General features: G+C 39.2%; 1 protein-coding gene and 1 long non-coding RNA gene across 2 annotated transcripts in view; both read left to right on the forward strand.

Moving 5' to 3' along the window:
• Positions 1 to 370: 370 nt before the first annotated feature.
• Positions 371 to 4,799, forward strand: LOC137107013 (uncharacterized). The gene is made up of 3 exons (XR_010912061.1): positions 371 to 805; positions 2,890 to 3,714; positions 4,311 to 4,799. It is a non-coding gene; the product is annotated as an uncharacterized lncRNA (long non-coding RNA).
• Positions 4,800 to 10,202: 5,403 nt separating this feature from the next.
• Positions 10,203 to 23,740, forward strand: part of ptprr (protein tyrosine phosphatase receptor type R) — a 34,448-nt gene continuing 20,910 nt past the window's right edge. The window contains exons 1-2 of the mRNA XM_067489651.1: positions 10,203 to 10,680; positions 17,041 to 17,336. Of these exons, the coding sequence (XP_067345752.1) occupies positions 10,605 to 10,680; positions 17,041 to 17,336 (372 nt within the window). The 5' untranslated portion in view covers positions 10,203 to 10,604. The remainder of the gene's footprint in view (positions 10,681 to 17,040; positions 17,337 to 23,740) is intronic.

A 23,740-nucleotide genomic window follows, 5' to 3' on the forward strand; every position in this document is an offset into this window, starting at 1 on the left:
CATTCCAAATGGCGAACACACTACATAGTAAATAGGGCGTGATTTCGGACACAGCCAATGTATATTATTTTATCTGAGTCTGGAAAATAGCTTTGAACTACTGCCGGATCATAAATGGAGTGAAGGAAAAGTAAGATTTGGTCCTTGAAGGAGGTGCTCGATTAATGAGGTCCCCTGATTAGAAGCATCGCAGTCGAATATCAGGTGAAGTTTAATGATTTTTAGGGTGATACACTCCATGATGGGGAACTGTACCAAACCTTTCCGTCACAGCGGCCAAGAGAAGAACGACGAACAGAACGGAGACTGAGTCAAAGGAAAAACCAGAGCTCCACATTGGAAAACCCAAACAGCCTGTACATAAGAGGATGGCCCAGCACAAGACAAGCAACGCCTCAGGTCCAGAATCATCAGTGTACCTACACCTGAAGGACAAAGGACACTGGTTTGAGGATGACAATGTACACATTTTAGACAGAGAAGACAGTTGGTGTGAGAGAGGAGATGTGAAGCCATTTATGTCCAGAAAGACCACTGATATCAGTGCTTTGAGAAGCATGTGGCTTCTCTATACACTTAAAAAATGATAGGTATCCATATTGATAATTTAAAACAATTGGGAATAGATTAATCAGATGTTGTTTTCTCAATATGGCAACAAAATGCAATGATTCCCCTTCTCCTGTCTTAAAACATTATTTTCTTTCCCTGTGAACTTGGAGGACGATGGAAACGTTCAGTATTATGGCAGTGTGTTACAGGGATATGAGCTGGTGGACAAACCCAGTGGCAGGAGCCTGAACAGGTGAGCTGCAGTGTTAATTTGTTGATTTCACTTGGGAACCATTGTTTTAGATTATACTCCTTTCTCTGTCACCTCATTTCCTACCTGAATACATTGAATGTGAAATGACATCGCACCATGTTAACTGTTGGGGGCACAGCGCCATCTTGTGATCAGTGTGTTCTGTTTACCGTTGCCTACTGCACTGGTTAAAAAGGGTGACCTGCATATCTTTTGTTTTACTAAAAAGTTGTTTAAATGATTAAAATGTAGTGGAGATGGCCGTCCTCTACTGGCCTGACATGGCAGCAGCCCTGACCTACCGCGGCAATGCTCCTACTCAAAGTCACAAAGAGACAGGCAAATGACACAAGATGGTGCCCACGTCCTTCAACAGTTCGCACTGTCTGACGTCAACGTCAAATTTACTTTACTGTCAATGATCAAATAAAGGAAATTATAGCAAAGGTATTGAACTTTGCAGTTTATCCTTCTCTCCTCCTACAAATTTTACAGATATAATATACAGCACTAATGTGATTTGACTTGAGATCTGTAAATCGTCAGTTCACCCTTGTGTTCCAGTAATATTTGTGGCTTCTGTGTTATTTATTGGATACGGTACATAGGGTATAGGGGTGAGGTTTACAAACTGGGGCCCTCTGTTCCACCTGTAGATGGGTAATTTTGTGATAGTCAAGATTTTACAATCACATATGGTGTATGTAAATGCACACATGTAGACTAACAAAGAAATTATCCTATTATCCTAAGACATGATTGAACGTTTAGTGTTGTTACAGCATCTATACTGACCTGAAATATCTTTAATGCAAATATGTGTGTATATAGATAGATAGATAGATAGATAGATAGATAGATAGAAATGTCAGACAGCAGGATGTTACTGACCACACACAGTTTCAAATATATCAGCAAAAAGTCAGACAGCATTTTACAAAGGTGACTTAAGAATGAGTGGGACACTGAGAACTGAAGAGAGTAGACAGGAGTACAGGGAGATGCAGCGTAAGGTGAAGGTAGAGGTGGCAAAGGCCAAACAAAGAGCATATGAGGACTTGTATTTTAGGTTGGACACTAAAGAGGGAGAGGTGGGTTTGTACAGATTGGTGAGACAAAGAGATAGAGATGGGAAGGATGTGCAGCAGGTTAGTGTGATTAAAGATAAGGATGAAAAGTATTGCCAGGTGCCAGGAGTGTGATGGGAAGATGGAAGGAGAACTATGAAGATTTGATAAATGAGGAAGATGAAAGAGACAAAGCAAATATTAGTAAGAGTGAAGTGAGGAGGGCATTGAAGAGGATGAAGAGTGGAAAGGCAGTTGGTCCTGATGACAAACCTGTGGAGGTATGGAAGTGTCTAGGAGAGGTGGCAGTAGAGTTTCTGACTAGTTTGTTTACCAAGATCTCGGAGATTGAGAAATGGAGAAGTGTACTAGTGCCCATTTTTAAGAACAAGTGAGATGTGCAGAGCTTTGGCAACTACAGAGGAATAAAGGTGATGAGCCAAACAATGAAGTTGTTTGAAAGAGTAGTTGAAGCTCAGCTAAGGACAGAGGTGAACATTTGTGAGCAGCAATATGGTTTCATCCCTAGAAAGAGTCCAACAGATGCAGTATTTGCTTTGAGGATGTTGATGGAGAAGTACAGAGAAGGTCAGAGGGATTTGGATTGTGTCTTCCTAGAGTGGCAGAGATGTTAGAGTGGTGCAGTGGTACATGTATGAGAGCTGTAAGACAGAGGAGTTCAAGGTGGAGGTGGGTCTGCATCAAGGATCGGCTCTGAGCCCCTTCTTGTTTTCTCTGGTGATGGACAGACTGACAGATGAGGTTAGACAAGAATCTCCCTGGACTATGATGTTTGCAGATGACATTGTGATTTGTAGTGAGAGCAGGGAGCAGGTGGAGGAAAATCTAGAGAGGTGGAGGTCTGCTCTGGAAAACAGAAATGAAGCTTAGCCGCAGCAAGACAGAATACATGTGTGTCAATGAGAGGGACCCAGGTGGAACGGTGAGGTTACAGGGAGCAGAGGTGAAGAAGGTATTACTTTTTTATTTACCCTTTTTTTTGAACCCCCTCCACAGATGGATGAGCACACATAGCACAGACCAGTGACAGAAGTGAACAGAGGACCGGACATTGGTGTCCGAGGATTCCAGCATGACACTTGAAGTGTTTTATTCAGTTATTTACTTAAGCCAAGGTGGTTGTTATTGCTATGGGTCAGACATGTTGGTGTGTGCTGTTATTGATCATTTTAACATTGTAAAATTTGAAATAACAAAATGTACTAGCCTGGAAACAGTCCCCAAATTCTTGTTATGAAACACTAAATGTATATTTGTGTATTTAAAATACATACATTCCAAAATAAAATGTGAACATTTTCAATTATTGAAGTAATGAAATTGGACACGTTTGATGTTTAGACATATTATTCTGTGAATATTAGAAAATTTTACATTAGTCAAAGATTGTCTGAATTGTCTGATTGACTGAATTGTAGTTTATAACCTAGATGCAGGTGTTTTTACAGTATATTCCCTTTAAATAAATGACAGTTATATTGTTTTATTAATCTATATTGTAACTTTTCTTACTTTTCAATTGAATGTTTGACTGTTGTTTGCAGATCAGCCAGGCAGCTCAGACTGTTTCCATCTTCTAGACTTTCTAAACTTTTCCCAATACTGTCGAAATAAATTGAGAATAAGCACAAAGCATACCTCTCTTTGTTGACACCAAGCACATCTTGTTTCTACAAAATGGATGAGAAATGTCACTGGACAAAAGCAATGAGGGTTCAGTGTTTCGCTTCGCTGTAAAGTCCACATTGATAAGGCTCCACTGATCAGAAGCTGGCTCCACTGTGGTCATAAAGGGATGGACGTGATCACAGCAGAACACAGGTACCTTGGGCTGTGGCATTAACAGCTGACATGTTCACAGATGCTCCTCTGCACACCTCAGCTGGAACAAGCAGCACATTAAAGATTTTATTATTGTGTCTAACAGAGCTGTTGTTTGTTTTCAAAAATTTTAATTTGTAAAGAAAGTTGAAAGTAAAGAATGTAGTGGAGTAAAAGTCTATATTGTGATCAAATACAAATGAGTACAATTACCTCAAAGTCAATACTTGACTAAATGTATATTATAACATCACATCCATGGGCCGTGTTTGACACTAATAGTCCAAAGTTAAATCAAAAAATTGCACAGATGTTTGTTCAGACAGATGAGCAGTAAATTCAGAAAACACTGAAGGAAATAACCAGAAGTTTCCACATCAGCATCACAGTAATTCACTGATGATTACAATAACAAGTTTGCCCTCTGACCTGAGTGAAGACAGATTTCTTCTGCCAGAAAAGTTCTACACAAATTTCTACAAAACACAAGAAGGACACCTGATTACTGTATAACACAGCTTTGTATTTTGTCTGTCTGTTTGTGTTAATCGCAGTGTAGCTGATGGGCTGACACTTTTCCTCCACCTTTTCCACAGCAGTGCAGCCAAACACAAGAGAAGTTCGACTGGATTCAAAGCTCCTCCACCAAACTGCAAATTGTCACTGTTGTGTTCACTGCTGTGTTTCCTGTTTGAGCATCTTACTGTTACTTGCATAGCTTGAACCTGTTTGCTGGTGTCGTTTGAAGCCTGATCCAGCCGTACATGTGAACGCTACCTGTCTTCCATCAGCTTCTCCAACTATAAACAGACGGATTGGGAGGGTTTAAAGGATTTAAATTGTGAATTTAAAATTATTTTGTATGATAAAATTTTAGTGCCACCTTACAAAAAAAACCCTGTTTTCTCACAACGTTCTGACTTTGTTCCCAAGTGTCCAGACTTTCTGAATTTGTTCTCATGTTCTCCTCAAGAAATACCAACTTGATTTTCACTGTATTCTGAATTTGTTCTTGTAATATTCCAAATGTATCTTATAATAGACAGAGTTTTTTTTCTTGCAGTATTTCAACAATATGACTTTATTCTCACAATATTTAAAATTTGTTCTTGCAATATTTAAACTTGATTCTAACACCATACTGTGGTTCTGTTCTCACTGCACATCAATGCTGTCCTCAGACTCTTCTAAAGTTGCTCTTGCAGTTTCTCAAATATTCTGAGAATGTGCTTAAGTTCTGTGACACTCCAATCTGAGTTTTCGTGTTTTTTCTGTAATTTTTGGGATCATTGTTTAGTTTCAAAGAAAGTACAGATACTGCACTGTGCTGTATTGAATGTCTTCCTTATATGCAACAGAACAATAAAACCCCAGTAAAGCGTTAAGGTGGATACGTTGGGTCTGGCCTTAGTGATAGGGACTCAGACTCGAAGCATCATTAGACTTCCCAAGGCAGAAAGGCTTCTTAAGAACATGAATGCCATTGTTTTACACATTTCACATATCAGGATTAGAAGTCATCCACAGATCAGATCCAGCAGGTTCTGCTTATAGGCTACGAAGGTTCCCAGGATGCAGATAATAGGGAGGGTGATGTGGCTGACTGACTGAACTTCAGACTGGATGAAACACAAATGATTGGCTAGTTAGTGCTCAGTATTGATCTATTGCACAGTAACTTTTAATGCAACACTCATGAAGTATTACTGTATTTATGCAGGCTTTTTGTATTGCCACAAATACATTTAAACTACTGTGATGTGAGGTGCTTCAGCTCTTTGCTTTTAGAGGCTGTTAAACAAGATGTTTATGCTCTGAAAATAGATTGAAAGCCTCAAAGCTTCATGAGGCTTTGTTGAGTGTTTAACCCCTGTGTTTGTCTTACTTCATCTCCGCTAAGTAAACTGTCCGCGGATGGAGACGGCAGAGCCAGAGAGATGATGATGGTGAATGCACCTGAAACATGAGGAAACTCTTCGGCTCATTCAAGCAAATTAGAGATAATGAAGTAAGAGACAGTTTCGACATTGAACAACAAGATTAGTTGGAAAAAGATATTTACACTTTGATAATTTTCTTTGTCTCACTTGAATAAAGAATGAATCACACATCCTGGTTAATAACTTCATCAGTTGTCACAGAGCAATTCAAGATAGCTAGAATGACATTTTGCATTTTGCATCAGCTGCTCTCTTCTCCCTCTACATGCTCAGGTTTGCAAACACAGGCATTTTCCTGCTTTAAAATCTGGTTACTCACCACAAAAATAATGAAGAGGCACCTGAGCCAGGACTTGACCTAAGTCATGCTGTTGCTGCTGCTTATAGCAAGACCACAAGCACAGCGATACTGGGTGGTCCAAATGGAGGAGGCAGAGGATGAGCAGGGCTTCCTGGAAAATGAAACTCCTCAAGACATGCCTCAATGTCTAAACAACAAAAATACAGTCAAACATCCAGTTCAGACACTCTGCATGATGTGTTAAAGATTCTTTTTTCAAGCAGTTAACACAGTCAAAATACAAACAATGACCTCAAAGAGATACAAATGAACAAAAGTCCAGTAGATCATCAGAAAGACACAAAAAGCCACATATAATGACCAAACAAATGACTCATGAGATGACAGCCTCATCCCCGCTCAGTTTGTGTCATTAGTCCAGATGTTTAGCTCTAACTCCAGAGACATGCAGAAACAGTAAGATGAAAGGTATCGTAGTTTGGTTGAATGACAACAGCTGGAAGAAGAGCAGCAACATTTAAGCTGTGCTTCTATAGAACTGTAATTTGTGTCAAAACTGAGTCATAACTCAGTCAAATCTGTACACACAAACATGTTTCGCTTGTATTTAGATTCTGTGTGTGTGACTTACTTTTTCCATTGAGTCTAATCTATAATCTCATGTTATAATATTTTAGTTTTGAGGTTGAAACTGGCAGAAAAGTAAGTTCTACTATGTGTTTATTTTTGACGTCATAGTGGGTGATTGAGTTGCACTGGAGTGCATTATAAGAGGAGGTTCTAATGTTTTGCCCCCCTCATTTATTTTAAATATGGTGACATTGCATTTAATTGCACAGATATAGTCATAGATTAGATATAGATATAGCACAGTCATAATGCCTCACCTCATTATCATCAGAATCATTAAATTTCCTTTAGTATCAGATATTCTGTTATTCTGTGTTTTTAAAATGCAAAAAAAAACCTAAAAATATGGCATAAAATAAAATAAAAAATTAAGAAGTGCCACACCATAACTCAATCTTCAATCCACTTTTTCGAATAATTCTTATTTAGTGTGAAAGTAAAGTATGCATCTGTTTATATGTCAGTTACTGTAATTCAATCTAAATACTTTGTATAACGTTACATTATGCGCCCATTCCCATCCCGTGCTGTGCAGTGCCGGTCCAAGCCCTGTACACACTGGGGACGGTTGCGTCAGGAAGGGCATCCGGCGTAAACACTGTGCCAAATCAACATGCGGACAAAAAGAAGAGAGAAGTGTAACCCCCGTACTGAATAACGAATGAGATGACGCTGTGGCATGTTTTGATTAGATAAACATAGGCAGTAAGTGTGGACCCTCATTCATTCGTCTAATGTGGCTGCAGTCAACATAAAACCCACTCAAACCTAAATCTTTGCTAAATCCACTGTAGCGGCGCCGACAGCTCGAAATTACGATTTTACACGTTTAGACGTAAACGCTGCATGAGTGGCCTCACAGGCTAATTAGCGTAAACTTGAGTTGGGATGATGCACATCACTGATAATAAAAATGTAAATGATGGACATTCGCCAGTAGTCGACATAGGACTTTGGTTAGATAGCAGACATGGATGAACTCCCACTTGGCTGCACTGGAAAACGGTTCGTACGAAGTGACGTTAGCTTGATGTCTAAACAATTAGTGTTAGCACGTTAATATTCAATTCAATTCAATTCAACTTTATTTATATAGCGCCAATTCACAACAAAGTCATCTCAGGGCACTTTACAGAATAAAGTCAAGATTATAAAGATATATAAAGAGAACCCAACAATTCCCCCTGGAGCAAGCCATAGGCAACAGTGGAGAGGAAAAACTCCCTTTAACGGAAAAAACCTCCAACAGAACCAGGCTCAGGGTGGACGGCCATCTGCCTCGACCGGTTGGGGTGAGTGGAAAGGGGAGAGAGAAAAGAACAGAGCAACAAAAAGCAATAACAAAACATCGGGCAGATTGGTAGGACCAGTAGCTGCACGCTGGAAGACACACAGCTTCAAAGCCGGGGGACACCTGCAGAAAGGGACAGAGAGAGGGGGACAGAGGAGGAAAAAGACAACTACGGGAGAGAACACACAGAGTTAATGACATACAGTGGTGAGAATTGCGGGGTGAGAGGAGAGGAGAGATGGTCAAGAGGAGGAAAGGAGCTCAGTGCATTGGGGGGTGGGTCCCCCAGCAGTCTAAGCCTATGGCAGCATAACTATAACTAACTATATGCTTTATTAAAGAGGAAGGTTTTAAGCTTAGACTTAAAAGTAGAGAGGGTGTCTGCTTCCCGAATCTGAACTGGGAGCTGGTTCCACAAGAGATGAGCTTGATAGCTAAAGGCTCTACCTCCCATTCTACTTTTGGAAATTCTGGGAACCACAAGTAGGCCTGCATTCTGAGAGCGAAGTGGTCTACTGGGATGATATGGTGCTATGAGGTCTTCTATATATGATGGAGCCTGACCATTCAGAGCTTTATATGTAAGAAGCAGGGTTTTAAATTCTATTCTAAATTTAATGGGAAGCCAATGGAGAGAAGCTAGTGAAGGTGAAATATGATCTCTCTTGCTAGTTCCATTCAGCACTCTTGCTGCAGCATTTTGGATTAATTGCAGGCTCTTTAGGGAGTTACTGGGGCATCCTGAAAGTAGGGAATTACAGTAGTCCAACCTAGAAGTAACAAATGCATGGACCAGTTTTTCGGCATCACTTTGAGACAGTATGCTCCTAATTTTGGCAATGTTCCGTAGGTGGAAGAAGGCTGTTCTAGAGATTTGTTTTATATGTGACTTAAAGGACAGATCCTGATCAAAAATAACTCCAAGGTTCCTTGCAGTAGTACTGGAGGCCAGACTTATGCCATCTAGGGTAAGAATATGGTTGGACATTATATCTCTGATATTTTTGGGCCCAAATACTATGACTTCAGTTTTGTCTGAGTTTAAAAGTAAAAAATTGTGGGACATCCAGGCCTTTATGTCTTGTAGGCATGCTTGAAGCTTTATTAACTGATTATTTTCATCTGGTTCCATAGATAAATATAGCTGGGTATCATCAGCATAACAGTGGAAATTTATGGAGTGTTTTCTAATAATGTTGCCTAAAGGAGACATATATAAAGTAAAAAGTATTGGTCCTAACACAGAGCCTTGTGGAACTCCATAGCTAACCTTTGTGTGCATGGAGGATTCATCATTAACATGAACAAATTGAAATCTATCCGACAGATAGGATTTAAACCAACCTAGTGCAGTTCCTGTAATTCCAATTTCATGTTCCAGTCTCTGTAATAGAATGTTATGATCAATGGTATCAAATGTGGCACTAAGATCTAACAGAACAAGTATAGAGATGAGTCCATTATCTGAGGCCATGAGAAGATCGTTGGTGACTTTTACCAGTGCTGTTTCTGTACTATGATGAACTCTAAATCCTGACTGAAACTCTTCATACAAATTATTCCTATGAAGGTGATCACATAATTGTTTTGCGACTACTTTTTCAATTATTTTAGAAATAAAGGGGAGATTAGATATTGGTCTGTAATTGGCTAAAACACCTGGGTCAAGACAGGGTTTTTTAAGTAATGGTTTAATTACAGCTACCTTATAGGCCTGTGGTACATAGCCTGTTTCTAAAGATAGATTGATGATATCTAATATGAACGTATCTATTAAGGGTAAAGCTTCCTTGAGCAGCTTAGTTGGAATAGGGTCTAGCAGACAGGTTGTTGGTTTAGATGAGGTAATAATTGAAGTTAGCTCAGAGAGATCTATGGGTAAAAAGCAGTCTAACAGGGAGTGGGGCCTTATCCATGATTCTAGCACTGCTGTACATGAAGATCTATCTGTAATTTTTGTAATACAACGGGCTAATTTGAGCAAAGATGCTAACAAGCGTCAGGAATTACGAGCACGGTTCTGTCTCAAGTCTCTGGGAACTGAAATAAGGATTTTGACCTGGTGGTGGCGCAACATACAAAATGAACGCACTTTAGTCACTTAAACACACACATTCACCTGCAATTAATCATTGGCTACATTAATTTGTAAATTCATTGAAAAGCCATTTATTTCTAATGACACGGCCAGAAAAACTTATCAATTTAATAAAAACAAATACACTCAGTCAAGATCATTGTTAATCCAATAAAAGCCATTGTTATTTCTGTGTTGACAGCTTTACAGCATCCGCACTAATTTGAATGATTAAACTCCTCCTTTCTCCTCCTCTTCATTATCAGCCTCCACCTGGAGTAGATCCACACACACACGCACAACCGACCAACCAACCCCACCCCCCTCTCCATCGCTCCGTTTCGCCTCTGAATCTCAAATGGGGAAAATCTCTGCTTTTCCTCCGCGCTGCAGGACCTAAGCGGCTGTTCCTCTTTCAGTTCAGCCGCTGTAGGACGCCGTCGACCGGAAAGGAGCTTCGCGGTGAACCGGTGGTGCTGGAGCTGATCTCTGGCAGCGTCCCCTCCCGCCCCATGTTGCTGCGGACCCGCAGATAGATGTTCGGAAACATACACCAGCTGCTTCCCTTGATGCTTAATTACAACACTGAGACAAGCTGCAGCCAACAGAAGATACAGGCTCTTATTTTAATTTGAGGGCAGAAAGGAAAAGATGAGCCGCAGAAGAGGACGAATTCTCACTATTTTTCTTCGCTTGTGTCTGATATGGACACAGCTGCTGATCACAGGTAAGCGTGTGTTTTCTGTATGGCGCCTTAAACCACGAACCACAGCAGGAATAGTAATCAAATCGGAGGTTAGTTTGGTCATTTAATTGTCCTTTTTGTCACAGCTCCTCATTTGTTTGCTTGCAAAACGAATATCCGTCCGGCTCAGGTGCAGTCTTACAAGCAAAACAACGTGTGTGACCTATGAAGGCGATTATATCTATTTATTTACAGCTGTTATACAACATGTGTTATTGGTTATTCCCCAATGTTTGTTCTGCTTGATGCCATGTTTAAATGCTCACAACATGAACTCAAACCTACCACAGGAATAGAATAGCAACTTGATATTTCTGTCATAAAGTGAAAAATTAAATGGTTAAATCTGCAGAAGGCAAACTTCCAATGAAGTATTATTATACTATCGTGTTATACACTGTAGTAGAACCCATGCAGTACTTTGAGAAATGCCCTGCAGTATGCTAAATGTGCTCACTGTTGTGAAAAAGCACCCACTGGGTTCAGGATGATATGGTGGAGGATTTTGCCCTAAAATAGCCTGTGACGAAGTCAACCTGCAGGGATTATTTAATGTAAATTTGAAATCTGTTCCAACACTTTAAACAGTCCATCACATTAAAGAAGTGTGAAATTATATGAAACGGCAAAAAAGCAAATCCTTATCTAGGAAACAGGTAAGGTTTTGTCTTTTTTTTATTGGAGAAAAGACAAATGTAAACAGTGCATCCAGAAAGTATTCTTTTCCACATTTTATGTTACAGCCTTATATCAAAATGGCTCAAATTAATTATTTTACTCAAAATTCTACAAACTAAATCTTATGACAGTGCGAAAGAATATTTTTGAAATCTTTGAAAATTAATTAAAAATAAGCAAAAAGAATCACATGTAATTAAGTATTGATGGCTTTTTGCCATGACACTGAAAAATGTAGCTCTGGAAGAAGTAAATGGCAGATGCTTGGAACCACCAGGACTATAGATCGGGCCAGCCAGCCAAACTGAGCCATCGAGAGAGAAGGGCCTTAGTCAGGGAGGTCACAAAGAACCCAGTGGTCACTCTGAAAGAGCTCCAGTGTTTCTATGTGGAGAAAGCAGAACCTTCCAGAAGAACAGCCATCTCTGCAGCACTCCACCAATCAGGCCTGTATGGTAGAGTGGCCAGACAGAAACCACTCCTCAATAAAAGGCACATGACAGCCCACCTGAACGACTCTCCGACTACGAGAAACAAAATTCTCTAAACTCTTTGACCTGAATGCCAAGTGTCATGTCTGGAGGAAACCAGGCACCGCTCACCACCTGGCCAACAGCATCCCTACAGTAAAGCATGGTGGTTGCAGCATCAGGCTGTCGGGATGTTTTTCAGCGGCAGGAACTAGGAGACTTGTCGGGATCGAGGGAAAGATGAATGCAGCAATGTACAGAGACCTTGTTGATGAAGACCTGCATGCAGAAGTACTGTAAAGAAGAATGAGAGAAACTGCCCAAAAATAGGGGGGACAAGCTTGTAGCATCAGCCTCAAAAAGACTTGAGGCTGTAATTGGTGCTAAAGGTGCTTCAACAAAGTATTAAGCAAAGGCGGTGAATAGTTATGTACATGTGATATATGTTTCTTAAAATAAATATGGAAAGATTTCAAACAAATTGTCATAATGGGGTAATGTTCTGGATGCACTGCATATACACTGTACCTGTGGTGATGTTCTGTATGGATACATTTTAAGATCAGTGCCTATTTAACAGGAGATGTATTTAACTACCAATTGATTAAGGACATTTTGGAGAAGGACAATTGTCACAAACTGCTACAGTATCTAGAAAATTATTTTGAACTAGAGCAGAAGATGCTCACTTTATACCAGTTTCCTCTACCGGATGTTTAATGCTCAAGATAACAGCAAATAGCACTATTGTACAGTTGATTGGAAGAAAATGCAAGAAAGGATTTTTTACAATATTAACTAATCTTTCAATTCAATTTTTTTTAAATTTATGTCAAAACGGTGAAAAAGTTGCACTTGTGCTCACTTGAGATTTTTTCCTCATGCCACTTTTTACTTCTAAGTCACTACATTTCATATAAAAAATATACTGCAACCCAATAATGTGTTATTAGAAATTACTTGACAATTACTACAAATAATTACCTTAATGTGGATTGATAGTTTCTTGTAATATTTCTGGTAGAATCATTATTACATTTACCACATTACTGCAACCACAACATCTGGCTTGTGGACTTTTATTTATTTATTTATTTATTTATTTATTTTGCAGTTTTCACTTTCAAAGTTACACTGATTGTTAGACTGTCCCTTTGAAAATATGAAACCTATTACATACTAATCAAAAAGTAGTTAATATGTTTGAATATTTCTTGCTGTGGAATATAACCTGGAAGTACTATTGACTTTTTACATAGATGATTGATATAAACATCATAAAGAATCTGAACGATTTCCAAGTTTGGTGCTTGAAGGGTTTTGAGTTGGTTTCAAACAGAAAATCATGCTGCATTTATGTTAGGGTGTTGGAAATGGCAGGATGGGAGTCGTTTCCCTAAAGAAGACTCCAAGATGGCGGTTTTGTATGTAGCTGTTGCACTGTTGCTCAACAACAGGTTTATTCTACGTTGACGTGAACGGTTCCAATCCAATGCAGCATCATGCCTAGAAATGACTAATACGTGCTGAATACTGGAGGGGTACAAAGTGGAACTTCAGGACACACTTGGCCCTTAGCCTTAGCATCATCTTTATGAGAATGAGCATTATGTTTCTAAACACAAATGCTATGTAACATGGTTTATTCCCCTGTTTTTAATCATTTAAATGTTTATTTTAATTGCTACATAACCTTACACGCAGAAAGACAAACCCATTCATTCTTTAGTGTGTGTGTGTGCGTGTGTTTATTGTAGCAGTCTCCCCACAGAGCTACTGGGTCAGCCTTCTCTGACGCAACCTGTGATTGGCTGACAGCTCCTGTCCAACCAGACCCCAGCTCAGCTCAGCATCATGCATAGCAACGAGGACGCTGTCGCTAGGGGAAAAAGAAGCAAGAGAGGGAGCTCTACAGTCGTGTCATAGCACTGGTGCAGGTTTATTTAGGTTTTTGTTTCCCCTTATTTTTAATTTTACACAGCTAAACAAGTCTACCTAAAAATGCATTTAAAATCAAAAAAGCTTTGGCTGGGAGAAATAAAGACTTATCACATAAGTAACAGCTGTAACCAGTTCACTTTTCAATTCTCTTGTCAGTTTAAATTAAATTTAGCAGCAATTATGCAAGTTTGTCAACTGCACCTGTGGGGTAGTGCTGTGCTGTTTTGTGCGTTTTGATTAGCTTCTTCGAAATGGCAACGGTGACTTAAGTATTTGACCTGTGCACTAAAGTGACAAAAGTTATGTTGATTTTCCTATTTAACCTATAGGGTGTCACCGTGATCAAACCAATGTGGTCATACAAAACTTGGGGAGAAAACATGCTTGGAATCACAGTTCTCTTCGTGATTTCTGTCGGCTGTTATGGACTTACACTGCAGATTTTTGACACAGATTGCAGCCTAGGAAAATAGTGTTGCTTTTGACAGCTTGTAGATAAGAGAAAGTGGATGTGTCCAATATTTCTTTGCAGCAGAATGTCTGCTAGAATTGGCCACTCTCCAACAGACAGTGTGTGTCAGCTCAAGCCTGTGTGGAGTATAGACTGGAGGGCTTAGAGAAAGCATCTCCTCCATCTGTGTTGTCTTTAAATAGGCCCGTCCATCTCAGGTGTATCGAATTGATATTAATGTGAAGACTGATGCTGCTACAGAAAAAGTGCTTCCTCAGTGATAATTTTTTTCTCTCAGGATAAAAGAAGACTGAGGATGAATTATGCAGCGTTAATATTCATCACAGTTGGTTGAGTTCAGCCGGTGTGCAGGGGTTTCCTCTCAGCCTGCAGCTTGATGAAAAGCCTCTATTCCGACTAAAGGTGCTGTGACAGCACAGAAAAAAGATGGGATCTCCTGCTCTCATCTTTTACTGCTGCTTCTCTGGGAGTCCTGCTGAATGTGCTGTCAACTACACATAAGATCAGAAGCTTGTTTGGATGAAGAACTAGATTTGAATAGTAACGCAGGACTTCTGCGTTACTATTCTGAAATATTAGATTAATGTTAGTCTGAAATATTAGATAAAGTCTTTAGCAAAAAATCTGTGTGGAGAACAATGTTTTTGTAACCTTCTAACCACCAAGAACACAACAGCAAAGGTGCAGTGGTGAAACAAGTATCATATTTATGTACTAAAACCAATCTGTACAAATACTCTTATACCAAAATAAAGATCAGCACTAAAAGAATATGGTAGTTAGGAAAATGTTCTTTTTAAAACTCTTACTGTGACAAATAATTTTTTCATTGGGTTTAATCTCCTGGCCCTGTTGTTGAGCCAGTTGGCTTGTAGAAAACTGAGAAATTGGGTCAATACCATTTTAGATGTTTATAAAAAGATTAACATAATGAGGCCAAACAGAACTATTTGAACTTTTACTGGCAATTTAAACACAGTGAGCAAGCAGACGTGCTAATGACGTTTCTACCACTCAACTGTATTTTACTTGAGTTAGAGAAGCTTTTCTTTTTTTTCATTAGACGCACTGCTCCGATGTGCTGTAAATAAAACGCTGAAGGTCCATATCATGTTGTGCCTCCTGTGAACACTGCACTCACACGGAGTTTTCACACGTGTAGATACTTCTCATTCAAGTAATCTCTAGCTGTGAGTTACATGTCTAAAACATCACTCTGGACAATGTCTGAGACTGAATTCTCCTAACATCATCTGGAGTTGAAATGTGAAACGGGATTTATAGTGCTGCTGCCCTCCCCAGCAAGCCATAAATGCAGAGTGTGTTTTCATGGACTTGGGTCAACTGGTTACACTCGCCTTTCTCTGAAAAGCTGATTTCTTAACTGTTATGTAAAGCAAAGTTCATTTCTGAAATCCAGGTAGGGGATTAGGGAAACCTGGTTGGCCCAGGTAGATTTCTCTCGGAATGCTGATTTCTCTGCCATGTATACATGTAATCAGGTTCCTGCTTGGCTTCCTTCAACTGCGCACGTGTGCAACGAAAGGCTGCAGACAGGAACATGCAGCTGAGTGAAAGAATAAATGAAACGCGCAGCATTTTCCATCACAATACAGTTAAAATCTGTGAACCAGGCTTCAAAAAAAGGTCTGAGGTAGAGGAGAAACCCGGTTACTCTTCTGCTTCATGTTTTCAGTGACAATGTTTCTTAAGTGCGTGTAAACTCTGTTCCCCGATTACCAGAGAGAGCTGCTTTCTTCTACTCCCCTGTTACTTAAGTCTGGGAAAGCACCTTCTCTGAGAAATATTACGGAGTCACCTCATGGAAACACCTACTGCTAGATTTGTCACTTTTTTGGGGAATAAAAAACTCCCTAAATGTAGCAATTTAGCAAAGTTGCTAAATTGGCAACAGTGGTGAGAGAAGGTGTGTGTGTGTGTGTGTGTGTGTGTGTTTGTGTGTAAACTGTTGGAAAGCAGTTTTTAAGCAGGCAGGCAGATATAAGAAAACAAGGCAGCCGTGAGAGGAGCAACTGTGCCAACAAGGTGGAGGAAGTGCTGCTGAGATTTGCTTTGCTCCCTCAGAGTGGCCAGAATTTTCAATCTGTGTGTGAATGGCAACAGTTTCTGCTCAGATAATGAAACGTTCGAATTTGTGCTGGGGGAAACTAATGTTGTCACTTCCTACAACAGTGTGAGGGGGGGTCAGTCTGGGCTGCTGGATCTACATCAGGCCTCATTTTTCTTCATGATCTCTTTATTGACTGAGTTCATTTTCAGACTGTTACTAATATTATTAATCTGATTTCTTACATTGTTAAAAAAGAATTAGTGGAAATTTTATTGTCTGTATTTAATTTCTCTTTCAGACTCTGTAAAGCATTTTTTTATCTGTGAAAGGTGATATACAAATGTTTTGTTTTCTATTTATATTTAGTCATTTCAGAAGAGTTTCTTTATTCGCCCTATAGTGTTTTTTGTCTTGCCTATTTTTTCTTTTCTCATTTAATCTTTCTTGCAATATTGAGTAATTAATGATACCACTACAAGTCAAGGACACAGTGTTTTTTTTTTTTTTAAATTTTAAATTCTTTAAATCCCTCCACCCCCCCCCCCCCCCCCCCCAAATTTCTATAGATACTCTGAATATCGTGTAAATGCTTTGACCATACTGTAAGTGAATATGATCCTGCCAGTAAAGCCATTTGAAATAAAATAAACGAAGTACTGAAAAATGTTTGTTGAAAATATTTTGAATTTGGCAATATTTTGTCTCTTCAGAATCTGCATGTGGTCATCATGAGCCGCATCTTCTCCCTTCCCATCGCTCCAGTCATCTCCTGCGTTCTTTGAACCCTCAGCATGATGTGGACGAGTCTCTCCCCCATCACCTCCACCACCATCAGCACCATCACGAGCGCCCGACCCGGTTGGCCAAAGTGATGCCAGCTGCCCTGTTGCAGTCTCGGTTTCATCAGGAGTCCGTTGGTCAGCGGACCCTGAATCTGCTGGCACAGCCTCATCACGAGGTGCAGCCAGAGCACGCCTCAGTGTCTGCGCAGCATCTGGTTACTGTGGTGAGTAACCTGCTCCCTGTTGTGTTCTGGAGTTTAGATTATTCTGCCGGAGGTTCTGATGATATCCAGTAGTCATCAGGTCCTTGTTGCCGCTTTTGTTCTTTTAATGTTTCCTTTATTTGGAAGTTTTGTAGTTTTTTGGTGGCAAAATGTAGAGCTAATCTCTGCTCTTGTAGAAATGTTCTTTACAGAATTTCATCTCAGTTTTAATAGGTTTTCTTTGCGCAAATTAATGAAATGAAAAATAATACTTTTTAAGGCTTTATTGAATATCTATATTTACTCATCAAAAATGGACTCAAGTAATAATATGTTGATTAAGCTCGCATCTGATCCGAGTACTTAATTCTGACAACCACCTACTTCTTCCCATCGAGGTTCCTCGATGACGTTGCATGATAAGAGAGGACAGTCTCCTCCCTGGGACAGGTTACAGCCTTTTAAAACTGGGGTGAGAGGTCACAGCCAACAGTAAGTGAATGATTGATGAGGAGAGGCTGCTGACTCTGATCTGCAGTGCTGGAGCGGAGATGCAGAACTCTCTGTTGCCATGGAAACACTAATCATGAGTGTGCAAGACCCACTTACCTACACAATAGCGTGGTTGCGTAACTCGTTAACAGCACCGGCCTTCAGAGTGACATTGAGACACAGTCAGAGAGGGAGAGAATGAGAGAGATTCTGGTTAAAATTGAGGATGACTGTCACAGCGAAACAACCAGAAGCTTTATGTTCTTTAATTAAAAAAAACAAAGGAGCTGTGCATGATACCACTGCTCAGAAATCAAAGAATAAATTTATAAATGTTAAAAACATTATCCAGGTTTTATATCCTGCACATTAAATAACTGCTGGAATTTGTTAATAACAATTTTACATCCGCGCATCTTCAGATCTAACTTCAACACCTTGGCTTGTAGCGGTTTAGTGTGTATTGATAAATTATTTATTACACTGCTAATTAATTTCTCTATTGAAGACACAGTATATTGTTTTTTTTAAGTGTCAACATGTCCTTGGACATAACATTAAACTCCAAGTTGCTCCTTGTGCGTGCTTCATATTTGTAAGTCACTTTAGATAACCACACACTGTTGTGCTCGACAGTATCAGAGTAAAGACTGTATTGCTCTGCACTTATTTTTAGGAGAACTGTAAATTTTTTTATTAATTTAGAATAAGTATGTCTGCAGGCGTCAGCTGTTAAATCTCATCATCAACACTCCCACAATCCTCTGCCAAAACGGTCAGGGGTGTTCTCACCACAGATGCATTGTGGGAGTGGAGGCAATGTGGAGAAACTTCCTGTGGGAAATGAAAGACAGACAGACAGACTGACGGGGTGCTGACGTGGTTTACAGACGGGTTACCTGTCTGTGCGTCCATCTGTTCTTGTGCTTAGTTGGTTCATCTGTCTCCCACACTGTAGGAGTGCAATGAATGATTTATATGTAAATTATGGGTTAATTTTTATATAAATCATTAATAATATTCATGTTCAGTTGTGCAGTAAAAAAGGACCATGCCGGGTCAGCGCTGCCCCCCAGAATCTAATAAGTTTCACAAGTCTTCTCAAAACATGTGAAAGCTGTTTGTGTGAGTGTATTAAAGGTGGGTGTGGGTGTGTGTGTGTGTGTGTTTGTGTTGTTGACGCAGAAGTTTGTGTTTTCGGGCTGCTGAGCTAAACAGGTTATTGAAAAGGGATCAGATATCTCTCTGCTCCTGTAGCTTCTCAGCAATTCTGACAACAGTCAGAGAAATGATAATGGAATAACACACAACAGGACAGGAATTGTTTTGTCTCTACACATTGATTTTATCTTCAGTCAGTAAAGGAGAAGTGAATGTTTAAACCTGAAGAATCAAATCACAGAAAACCCCAGGTTAACTATCTTAGCCCATACATATTAAATCATTTATGACAGAGGTGTGTGTTACATCTGCTGGTGGAGGGAACTTTACGCCACTTGAAACCCACAGAGAGAAACATGACTCATCCAAGACTCTGCGTTCATTTCCAAACACTGCAGCTGTGTGTGTTTCGTGTTTGCTGTAAAAATAGCTGTTGGACAGCGTTTTTTTTTTTTTTTTTTTCTTTGAAGCATCTAATAGAGCCACAAGGTGCTGAGTGTAAATACTTAGTCTTAATATCTCCCCTGGTCATGCACAACATGACATTTTATAATCATACCCTGACATTTTACATTACATTCCAAATATCAAATTGAATAATGGATAATGATGATAATCCTAATGTAATAAATATTAAAAATGTTATCATGTGGGTGGTTGTTAACATACAACGGTAGTTGTTTTATGTGTAGATAATTAAAATCTATACTTGCTGACAATTGTATTATACTTAGTTTACAAAGGTATAAGACAAAGAACAGGAATTTCTCATTTGAGAAGGTGGTGTAAGAATATTTTATCAAACTCCGCTTTACTTTGGAAGAATTTGTTTACCAGCTTATTTTGCCTGAGTGTGTGCATCCATGTGCTTGTTTTGTGTATTGTATCTGAAAGTGCTGGATTTTATTAGGAGCTGTAAACTTTCATATCAGTACATTGGTTTATTGTCGCTTAACCTTAGAATCCATAGTGTGTGTGTGTGTGTGTGTGTGTGTGTGTGTCCACAGTAGTTACATGCCAACACATGTAATGTTAGTCTGCTGTTGTAGACTCTTTACATTTTGCCTCTGAGAGCTAGATAAACATCAGTGTTGCATGTCTGAAATGAATAATTAATTAGCAACAGTTACCAGTATTTCTATGTGGATTAATTGTTTCAGCTGTTTAAAACACCAAACAACAGATTTGATAATTCCTGGGGGGGACAAAAAATATTATGTTCAGCCTAATTTACTGACATTTCCTGTTTTTAAAATCTGGAAAAATTAGCAGAAATACAAGGTCTGTGTCAGATCACATCCTGTCTTCACTGGACTGGAGTCTGGGTTTCTCAAAGGAACCAAGAGAAGCGTAAATAATCTAACCTCACATCAACCCGTGTGTGTGTGAGATCTCATTGAGTTGCATGTTGCCCGTGCTTCTCACGTTTTTCCCCTCGGCAGCTCTTGGGAAGCTGCACGAGTAACTCACTACAAGAAATGACTCTCTATAAAAAGCTTTTTTTTTTTTTTTTTTTTTTTTGGTGTGTATTACTAATCAGTTATTGTCATCCCATTAAATATTACATTTTATATTTAATTAATGTTCACCAGAGAAGGTATTTTTAATATTTGTATTTTGTCTCAGCGGGTTCTTTCTGTACTTGAGTCTGAATGAAAGTGGACCCTGTTCAGGTCTGTGTCCAGTATCCTCGGTACTAACAGCTGACAGCGGAACATCACCTACTGTAGCTGCAATATTCTCCCTCTGTGGACCCGTCTCCTCCTCAGTTACTAGTCAGGGATTTTCTAACTTCCTGTAGCCTGAACTGTTTCATCTTTAATTCGGTCTCAGTACTGCTACTTTGATCACATGTGAACGTCATTGTCTCCTCCAATATGACAGGTTCTGTTACGATAGTTCTGGTTCAGTTTGATTATTTCTGACTCAGCTGCGCACTCTTACACTCTAATACTCAGCTTTTTACTCATTTCTGCATTTTAGATACCAGTGATTTGCAGCTAAAAGACTTTAGTAAATCTAACTTGAACCAACAAACCTCACAAAGTAAATTCCGAAGGTTAGGTTTTTTGTTTTTATGAAGTACAACAGAAAGAAAGTGTTAATATTTTTCTTTAACCACCTCACCCCCTCCTCTATAAATCCCGTTATATTGTTATTTATCTTTCTTCCATCTCACCCCCCACCCCTTTCAACCCTCCCCTTCATCACGTCTGATTGGCCCAAATTAGATTCCTCCCCCCACTGCCCTTAGGGTTATCAGCTAATTAATGCGTTAGTGTGTTTGTGTGAGAGAGAGACACAAATAGCCCCTGATCCTGACAGGAAGCACAGCAGGATAATGACATTACCTGGACAGCAGCCAGTCAGGTTGCAGGTTGAGACTCTAAGCCATTCAGAGATCACAGCATGGTTGGATCAGGAATTGGAGCGAAAAGTCCCTGAGCTGTGACTGGCAGGCAGGCTGCATCTTCCTATGTGAAAAGTGTTTCTGCTGTCAACGGGAAGGATCAGCTATGTTTCCATGTTTACTTGGTAAGGTGGCTTTATTGTTCGGCTGTGGTCACCTAGTTTCTTAAGGTTGTTCCGTTAAAGTTTAAATATCTTTTAGCTGCTTGGCTGATTTATTTGGTTGGTTCCTTTTGCCATGAGTTCACTTGAACCCTTTTTCTTGTATGTTTTTAGGGCTATATTTACTTGATTACTTTGAAACAAGTCTACACACAACTTCTTTGCTTAATCAATAAATACTCCAGACATTTTTAGTTTTATAAAGTCACAGAAAAAGAGAACAGAAAAAGATTTTGTTTTCTTAAACATATTTTGACTAATCAGAATTTTCCAGTTTTAAACTGAATTGTCTGATATAATCTAGAAAATTGTGTATATATATTTTTTTCATCTTTGGTTGTGGACTAGTTTATTTAGTTGGTTTCTTTTCTTTAAGGTCTTTATTACCATTTACTTAGTCTTTTGATTGTCGATTAATTTGCTGGTTTATTTGTCAGGTTGTTTCAGGTTACAGCTGAAACTGTTAGTTATTTATGTAGTTATTGAGTGTTTTACAGTAAAATGATAGTCAAAGCTAGATTTAGTAAGATTTCCACAGATTTTAGTTACAGAGAGTTCCAGAGTTGAGGAGCTCCTTTTGTCTTGACCCTGGAGTGGGGGACAGCTAGCAAGCCCTGATTGGAGGACCAGGAATCAAAAAATTGGTCAGCAATTCAGTATAATACAACTCCTAATAATCAGAAGCAATTCTGATGATTGCTTAGAAATTTAAGTATTTAAAATTGTCAAAACTCAACTTGTTACAGCTGGTTTTCTTTGGGCTTTTCTGTTGTAAATTCAATGTTTGAGGTGGATGATGACAAAAACACAGGCATTTCTTTTATCTTTTGCATTTATTTTACACTTGGGAAAAAATATTGGATTGAAAATTATTTGAAATATGAAACTAATAAGAATAATCATTAGATGAATCTGATTATTTGTTATTTGTTTGGTGTTTGTTGGGTAGTGTTTTTTTTTTCTGCGCTGAAAGAAGAGTTTAACAGCACAAACTGCAGCCAGACACTGGCTGATAATAACATTATGTGTGTGTGGCAGTTTCCTAATTGCTAAAACAACATGTTCTGGTGCCACTTAATTTAATATAAAGGACCATAACCACAACCAGACAGGCCGGACACACACACACACACACACACACACACACACACACACACACACACACACACACACACACACACACACACACACACACACACACACACACACACAGTGTTGGTAGAGCCACAGGAATCAGAGCTTTGGATCTGATGGACAGAAAGCTACAGAGGTCAGAATCATGTTTGTTTTCTTCCAAGCTCAGCCAAAGAAATGATCTGGAATTACTTTGTTTTTCATGATAACCTAGAATTAGATAAAATGTAGCATCAGTTTAATCTGTGTGTGCTGTTCAGAGACCAGTGCAGGTTACAGTAAGACTGGAAGCATATGAAAAGCCTGGTTCCATCAAAAAAAAAAAAGAAATACACCTTCCAGAAACTCAAACTGTCTGGTTGTCATGTTGCACAAACTGGTTTACAGTTGACAGAGTTCAGGACTGCAAAGGGCAATTGTCTCGATTACTTCATCTTCTTCTCATTGTTGAAAAAGGCCATGTTTTCTGAGTTTTAGGTAATGTCTTTGTCTGTATGACCATATATACAGACTTTGTACATATTCTGTCATTTCAGATGAAACATTACTCGATTGATTAATCAGGCTGTTGCTGGACTGGCAGTAACTGAAGTCGATCAGAATCTAATTCTTTACTGGAATCGAATGTTTTTGTCTCAACCTGCTAGTGATGCAGCCTCTCTCCTTCACAGCCTCACTACAGAGCAGCTCTCTGCTGCAGAGGAGAGGGAACATTATTTATTTCACATTAACACTAACTTGAACACACTGGAGAGAGACTTGAGTTTAGACACAGCTAATTGTGCTTAAATCAGGTGGCATTTATTATTTGCAAATGTCAGAAAATTGATGGTTAGAATGTCAAACATAGCTTCAGCTCTCTGTAATGTATTTGTATAACATGATGTCAGATGGCAAATATTAAAGGACTTGGATCTGGAATACAAACCTGTTTAGAACGCCCCTGCAAAAAAGACAAATTGTTTCAGCTCTATTGCACAGTTCAATTGTTAACCAGACAGCTGTGCCAACACAAATGACAACTAAAGTGGGATCTAGACAACAGAAAACAAACCAAAATATCTATC

This window comes from Channa argus, chromosome 21 (genome assembly GCF_033026475.1).
Source record: "Channa argus isolate prfri chromosome 21, Channa argus male v1.0, whole genome shotgun sequence".
Classification (NCBI taxonomy): domain Eukaryota; kingdom Metazoa; phylum Chordata; class Actinopteri; order Anabantiformes; family Channidae; genus Channa; species Channa argus.